The following is a 7,625-nucleotide window of genomic DNA, read 5'->3' as shown; positions in this document are numbered from 1 at the left end:
TTACCTTTATTTCTCTTTTTTCCAAACCTAACTCTAACTCTAATTTCAAACACACCCATACATTAACCCCCTTTTTCACACACACACACACCCTTGTTAACCTAGCCCTACGTCACTCTCAAAAATCACGGTCTTTACTCTCAAACCCTCTCCTCTCACGGACTCACGGTCTCACCATTTACCACCGTCGACTGCCACCGCCACCTCCTATCCTCTCAGTCCCTCACCGCTGCCTCTTACGGACTCTCGACGTCACCGTCACCGCTCATCACCGTAGCAGAGAGTGCATCCTTGAGCCCTCGCTGTCTTCCAGTGTTTGCCATCTTTGCCGTCTTCGAGTTGGAGTGTCGGAGCGTCGGAGCATCTTCTCATCGTCACGTCTTTGCCGGTCTTCGTGTCTTCGCTGGTCTTTGCGTCGGAGTCTCTGCGCCTCTTTTCTGTCTTCGCCGATCTTTACCATCAGCTGCTCTTCCGTCTGGTAAGTCAGTTCTTTGAATTCTGAAATTTTCGTTATTTACTTTGATTTTGAAGCATTTATTATCATTTCTGTGAGTTAGGTTATTTATAATTTATATTTCTGATTATGATTCTAATTTCTATAATTTATGTGATTTTTTGTGGATTATGTGATTTATGCAATTTATGTATTTATGTTATAAATTTTTATTCCGATTTTTTTTAATTATAGTAACAGTGTTATAATTTCTGTGATTTTGATTCTAATTCTGATTTTGATTTTTTGTTAATTTATATTTCTTTGTTTTTCTGTAATTTATGTTTTTTTGTAATGTCTGTAATTTATATTTCTGTGTTAGTTTTTCTTAAAGATCAGAGATTTGTGTAGAAAACATAAAGTATAAGGTTTCAAAAAATGCATAGTTAATTTAATGTTCTTGCTTGTACTGTGATTGTCCGTGAGTGTTCTTTATTTTTTTTAAGTGAAAATATTTTTTTGTTGAAGTGTTCTTGTTTGCTTTTAATTCATATGCTTTGTTTATTGCCTCTTACATAAATAATGAATACAGATGCATCACTTTAATCCTGTAAAGAGTAATTAATAAGTTAGTACACATCAGATTATGTTTGTGGGTTGTTTTGTGTCTTGGTTCTCTCTCTGGCTTTGAGCATTATTGCTTATCATTCTTGTATCTAGCTCTCTTATATATAATTGCCTATTAGCCTGAGAATTTAGTCATCTTGTATATTCATAATTACACTGATTATCAATAATATTCTCTCATTTCATGTTTTTTGTTCACAAAATTTTTTTCCATACATCTCTTTTGTGGTATGGTTCTGTTTTACTTTCTGCTTCTACATTACATTGCATTGGTGCACAAACTTTTTGAAAAGCTTTCAAATCCATTTAACTATTTACTAGTATAAATGTATAATCATAGTTTGTAAATACCTTATCTTTATTTTAACATATATATCTTGAAATTATTTCTAAGGTTCTTTAGGAAGACCTGACAAATACTATTTCCATAGTTATAGCTTCCATAGTAGTTTTTATTTAAGTTTATCAAGTTAGTGTTTTTTGGTTAGTTGTCTTTTTAGGTTTATGAACATGATGGAATTTGTACTTTGTAGTTTACATGTTGAAGATTTATAATATTTTGTTTTTGTTTTTTTGGTCCTATGTACTTATCTAATTCATTATTAATCTTCAATGTATCTTGCTAGTTTATACTTTATAGTTTATACGTTGAAGATTTAGAAAACATTCTTAGTTAAATAAAAGATGTTTAAACTATCTATGCTATTATATATTATATAAATGTTAACTTGCTCATTAAATTAGTTAATATATCAGTTAATTAAAAAAGTTAATTTAGTAAATTATGTATTTAAATTTGTATTAAAAAAATTGTTACAAAATAAATATTGTGCTTTTGTAACTAAAGAAAAAAATGTTACAAAATCAAATTATATTTTGTAACAAAATTTTATGATAGGAAAAAGTATATTGTTACTAAAAAATTTTAAAGATAAAAAAATGTTACCACTTTAGTAATAAATTTTGGTTTTTGTATCAAAAAAATTTGTTACAAAATATTACTTTATATTGTAACAGTTTCATCTTTTGTTACAAAAGCTTTTTGTAACAGGACTTACTGCAACAACTCCTTTTTATTACAAATTTCTTTCGTTTCAAAATTCAGATTTTTATAACAATTTTTTTTGTTACAAATATTTCTTTTTTCTTGTAGTGTTTATATTAGAATATCAGAACATACAGTACTTAATTATAATTTATGATTTAAAGTTATGTTAATTTTGGTCATGTTAATTTAGGGTTAAGTTAATTTAGAATTTATGTCTTGGTTATCATATAATAATTTAGGATTTATTCTTACTTGTTTGATTATTACTTGTGTTTTGTTTTTACTTGTTTTTGTTAGATTGAAAAATTATGTACTATAAGAAATTTTTTTATTTAATTTTTCATGTAAATTCTATTACTTTGAATAATTAGTTTGTTTAGTGTATTTGTCTGAATAAGTTAGGGTTTAAGGTTTTATTCAATCCTTGTATGTTGGTTTGGATGGATATTTGGTTTGGATGGAACCCTTGAAGGATGGAGAAATCTAAATTTTATGGGAGACTCTGTTAAAATTTTTATAAGATTTTGAGTGAAATTGAAAAATTAAAATTATATTTTTGAAAGTCTTTGAATTATGTTTAGGGTTGATAGATATTTGTATTAATTGTGACATGAATTGGTTCCTCCTTAAAATTCTTATTTTAAGTGTTTTGGTTTATTTATTATAATTATTTGTTATTCATACTTTTCTCATATTTGTTATAATTATTTGTTATTTCTTGAGTTTCTTCTTATATTATTCTTTATTGGTGTTTGTTATGTTATTAATATGTTTATTGTATTGAGTGTATTAATATGTTTAGAGTTGGTGAATTTAATTGTGTTTTAATTATTGTTAGTAATATATTCGCTGTATAGACATGACGACAGGTAGTAGAGGTAGGTCGAGTGGGTCACGTGGTCGTGGTAGAGGGTGGGCTTCCACCGAATCCCCAAGGACTGCCCAGTCATCGCCCTTTACTCCGAATATCTCGTCGACCCCTGTGATGTCACAGGCGGGTTCGGCGGACCAACAATTCATCATGGTCCCAAACCCTAACTATGTGCCTCCTTCTGCTACGTCCCTTGCAGATCCATCGACGACAGAGTCCGCGGTGGGTGATTTCTCCAATGCCCCCAGCAGGATGCCTTTCCACCATCGCTCGTCATCTGGCTGAGGATTTGGCCCGATGGCATGTAGACATGAGTACATACAATTTTTTAATCTTATGTTTGTTAATCTTAAGTTTATGCATTTCTATGTGTATGTTAATGTTAGTTTTTTTTCTCTGTTAGGTTTGCACCAAACCCTAATGCTTGCACACAGGAGATCTCCAACGTCATTAAATCGATGTACGACCACCCGTGGCCGACCTACACGTAGATTCTAGCTGAGACAAGAGATCGATGATTTCAGAAGTAGGTGGTAAGAAACCAATAATGTTGAATTAATTAACTGTATTTGAACTGTATTTTAAATCAACTAGCTAATGTTGGTGAATCACTTTGTGCAGTTGAAATTCATATGGGATGCGGAGCATAATCTCATGATCAGGAAGATCTACGACCACCAGGCAGTTAAACATTTTCAGCAGCTGATGAGCGACATTCGTAAGGGGTGCGACCACCTAACGTCGTGGATCCCTCCAGCCATCAAGAAGGAACTAGAGGCCTATTTTACTCATGATGAGGCGTTCAAGCAGACGAACCTCGCTAACAGGCTTTGCCCAGATCATCGAACTGACCTTCATGAAGACAAAGAACAGACTGGTAAGAATTTTGTATTGTGTAATATTTTAGTAGTTATTTGAATTAGTTGTTTAATTTGCTTATTTATTTTGTTAGTTAATGTATTAATTTGTAGTCTAATTCGTTAGACCGTGAGGCGACACTGGCAGAGACCTTCAAGTATACCCTTATTTTGAAGGCCAACAAGGAGAGATTTACTGACGAGCGGTCAGTAGCCCATTATGTGAGTTTAAATTAATTCTAAGTTTTAAATTTATTTAGTTTAAAGTCAATTTTTAACTATTATCCTAATCACGACGTGTGACACAGGAGGATTACACGCAGAGGTTAGAGGTCGCGACCCAACAATCTCAGTTGCCTAATGAGAACGACGAGGCCGACTCCCGCTACAAGAAAAACTCTAAATACCATCGGATTTACTGTCGGACATAAGCGTCGGATTTACCGTCGGATTTGATTTTCCAATGGTAAATTCGACAGTAATAATTGGAGGAAAAACAAAAAAAATTGGTGCCGAGATTACCATGGAAGTTACTGTCGGATTTATCTGCCGGTAAAGCTCAATTAATGGAACACTGTATTTTGGTCATACACAATGCATTACCATCGGATTTATCCGCCAGTAAATCCAATGGTAAACCTAATCTAAATTCGAAATGTGCGGCCCTCTCCCTTCACTTTTGAGAATACTCTTCTCTTTCTCCCATTCTCCTCTCTCTTCTCTCTCCCCTGCAATTACCTCTAGTAGCTCCTCCGGCCACCCTCCGCCAGGGCTGCTCACTTCCATTCTCCTCTAAAGTGTACGTCAAGTCACCTGTATCGTGTTTCGTTGTCTCAAATGAAATCGCTCCTTCTGTCTCCGCCATTATTGGAAGAGCTGCCATTGCTGCTCCCTCTGTTGTCAGAGTTGTGTCCCTCTTCCGTCGTTTAGGTAGGTTGCCCTCATCCATCTCCTTATTCCATCTTGTTTTCATTTTTTTAATAAAAAATTCTAACCCCTTTTTACCCTAACCTCTTTCTTGAACCACCATTTAGTTCCACCTCTGCCTCTGGTTCCTCTGCTACGGCTGCTTCAGTTGTCGCCTGCATCCCCTTCATTCTATTTCTTCCGCTTCTGGTTACCCTGCTCAGCTCCTCTGTCTGTGTTTTTGCTAAGGACAAACGCCTCAGGGTGAAGGGACCCGTGAGGATGCCCACTAAGGTTCTTCACATCACTACCAAGAAATCTCCTTGTAGTGAAGGTAAATTTTTCATTGCTCCTTCCACAATTTTTATCATCCTGCACTATTTTGTAATTTTGTGTTTTTTTTCTAATTGAATCTGTCTCTTATATTTGGATATCATTCATTATAAAATTTTAAAGTATTTTGAATTGGAAAGGTTATCTATTTTAATGCTTGGATAGTTAGATAATAATTATTCTCAAATTTATACAAATGATGATACTCTTACTATTGTTTGAGTATTTGATGCAAGTTATTTGTTAGAATTTTGAGTTTCAGTGGATTCATGTTAGTTTTATGTTGTTGTGGTTAGTTCATATTATATTTGTGATTTGTTGTGTTGTTTTTTGGTTTGTCCATGAGTTACTTTGAAGATGAGTTCATGAAGATTGTAGGCAGTGAATAGACCTTCTGGCGTGCCGCCTTGCTTCTCTTCAATGGCTTCTAGGTGATATCAACTCCTACTCCTCCAAAACTCTGTTGATCATTTACCCATAGTTTATCTAGAAGAATGCTTACAAGCTGTTCTTACGTGCAAAAGGAAAGAGTTTGTTTGTTCTTTGCATTGTTTTTACTTTGTTAGGCTGTCAATTACGGTTTGCATAAATATGTACCCTTCGTTTCTTTAATTATGCATTATGGCAGGGCAAGCTCTTCAGCTGTCTTGTCTCCAGGTTCAAGATTGTGTCAATGTGGTGAAGAGAAGGTTTTACTTGTATGGAAAAAAGATAAAAACCTTGGGAGATAGGTGTCCAAATTGGAAAGTAAGTGAATGTGTGAATTATTTTGCTCTTGTATACATAATTGAATGATCATTTTGATAGCATGATTTGGAAGGTAGTTTTGATAGCATGTACGCTTATAGCAGCCAACAACAACAGTACCAGAAAGGAAAATAGAATTAGAAGAATAAGGAATTGAAAGTATTAAAGATAATAATGCAGAACCAGAGACTGATAATTAAAAAACTTCAAAAGTGTTTAACCTGTTAGTGGCATAGTATAAAATGGTTTATGGTTTATGAAATTTTTTAAGGATAAGTCCTTGTGTTCCATAAAGTACCTGATGCATTTTGTTATTAGTTTGCTTCTATTAGTTGATGTTGAAATAGTTTTGTCATCGTATTATTTTGATATTGGCTTCTAAGTTGATAGTATTAATTAATATGTTGACGATGAAATTTTTATTGGTTATGAATTGGTATTTGATTTGGCTATTGTATTAGCTTAATTCATAACAATGTATAGTTAATGTTGTGGACGATAAATTAGTTAATTGTTAGTATCATAAATAGATTGGTATGGTTGATTCTTTATGTAATGTAGTGGTCTTAGTATAGTCTAATATCTAATGCTCATTATTATTGCTCTTTCGATTTCTGATTTAATTTTGTTCAATTTTTATAATCGAGGGTTTGATGAATTTCAAATATGATTTTTCTGCTTAATTAAATTCTTTTTTTTTAAATAATAAACTTTGATATTTAAACTTGTTTGTGAACTTTCAACTAAAAATTATAGATAAATTATTATAACGGTAACAAATTCCAGAATTTCACAATTAAAATTTTATATCTGCCGCTAAATTCGTTGGTAATTAGCAGTGGATGAAAAAATCTGCCGGTATACAATTATCGACGAGGTTTATGCCGCTAGATTTATTCTGCTGCCAAATCCCATGGTAAACATGTTATTGACGGATTTTTTAAAAAATTCACCAGTAAATCTGACGGTATTCGACGACTTTTTTGTAGTTTCCGAGACCTCAGTGGTAGATCCTGATAGGATTTGGTGCAAGACCGCTTCTAAACTCCACAAGAATTGTCGCTTCGGGTTGGAGTCATTCTTCGCCAGTAGTCTACATTCCTCCACGTTGGCGACTTCCTCTGCCTCTGCCACCAGCTTTACCGATCCCTAGAAAGTTGTCGACTTGAAGGAAGAGGTACAGATGCTAACAACAGGAGCCATTGCCATCATTTCGGACTTGACGGAGAAGCTGCAGCAGCTCGATCGGTTGTGAGAGCAGATGGAGGAGTACAACCAACAGATGCGTGTACAACCAGCAGATGTGTGCTGGAGGCAGTGGCAACACTGGTTCCAGCGGCAATGCTGGTTCCAGTGGCAATGTTGCTGGTGGGACACCGACGTCAACACCTACTCCGCTGCCTCAGCAGAAGGACCACGATGACAACGACAACGATTACCAAGATCTGTAGAGGTTTTATTTTTTTTGTCTACTTTATTGTATTTTACTTTTGTGACATTTTAGATATTTAGACAATTTATTTTTAATAAAATAATTTGTTGATTTATACTAATTTTAGATTTCTACTAACAATTTTGTTAATAAGAGTTTTATTTGACTATTAATTATGGCTTAACTGTGTCAAAAAATAAAAAATAAAAAAAATATTACCGTAAGATTTACCTAGTGAAGAATCTAGAAAAATTTAGCAGTGGGGCAAAAATATAATAAAATGTAGGTATAGATATTTTTTTTGACTTTCCACGATACCTAATGAGTTAAGGACTAATTCGTCATGAATTTGAGTTCTATTTAAGAGTTTG

The 7,625-nt window shown here is 33.7% G+C and overlaps 1 protein-coding gene across 9 annotated transcripts; it reads left to right on the top strand.

Moving 5' to 3' along the window:
• Nucleotides 65–7,369, top strand: LOC107645688. Of its 9 annotated transcripts, XR_002348425.1 has the most exons (10): nt 66–478; nt 2,966–3,293; nt 3,383–3,512; nt 3,601–3,856; nt 3,951–4,058; nt 4,145–4,766; nt 4,871–5,076; nt 5,433–5,506; nt 5,704–5,822; nt 6,812–7,369. XR_002348425.1 is itself a non-coding variant. In XM_021104184.1 (7 exons), exons 3-6 carry the CDS (start codon nt 3,494–3,496, stop codon nt 4,265–4,267), a joined length of 486 nt encoding a protein of 161 aa, XP_020959843.1. In that variant the 5' UTR covers nt 65–478; nt 3,179–3,293; nt 3,383–3,493; the 3' UTR covers nt 4,268–4,766; nt 4,871–5,737. The 9 variants fall into 9 exon arrangements, 3 of the variants coding, with proteins under 3 accessions (XP_020959843.1, XP_020959842.1, XP_016205248.1); XR_002348427.1 differs by having other exon boundaries at nt 65–478; nt 2,966–2,986; nt 3,179–3,293; nt 4,871–5,822; XR_002348426.1 differs by lacking the exon at nt 5,433–5,506 and having other exon boundaries at nt 67–478.

This window comes from Arachis ipaensis, chromosome B06 (assembly GCF_000816755.2).
Source record: "Arachis ipaensis cultivar K30076 chromosome B06, Araip1.1, whole genome shotgun sequence".
Taxonomy (NCBI): Eukaryota; Viridiplantae; Streptophyta; class Magnoliopsida; order Fabales; family Fabaceae; genus Arachis; species Arachis ipaensis.
The sequence above is the reverse complement of the archived record's forward strand: the minus strand, read 5'-3'. Positions and strand labels throughout refer to the sequence as shown.

Excerpts from the sequence above, each read along its gene's own strand:
- LOC107645688 (XM_021104184.1), top strand. Across the intron at positions 3,857-3,963 it reads TGAAGACAAAGAACAGACTG|ACCGTGAGGCGACACTGGCA; the intron begins GTAAGAATTTTG and ends CTAATTCGTTAG. Across the intron at positions 4,059-4,144 it reads AGCGGTCAGTAGCCCATTAT|GAGGATTACACGCAGAGGTT; the intron begins GTGAGTTTAAAT and ends CGTGTGACACAG.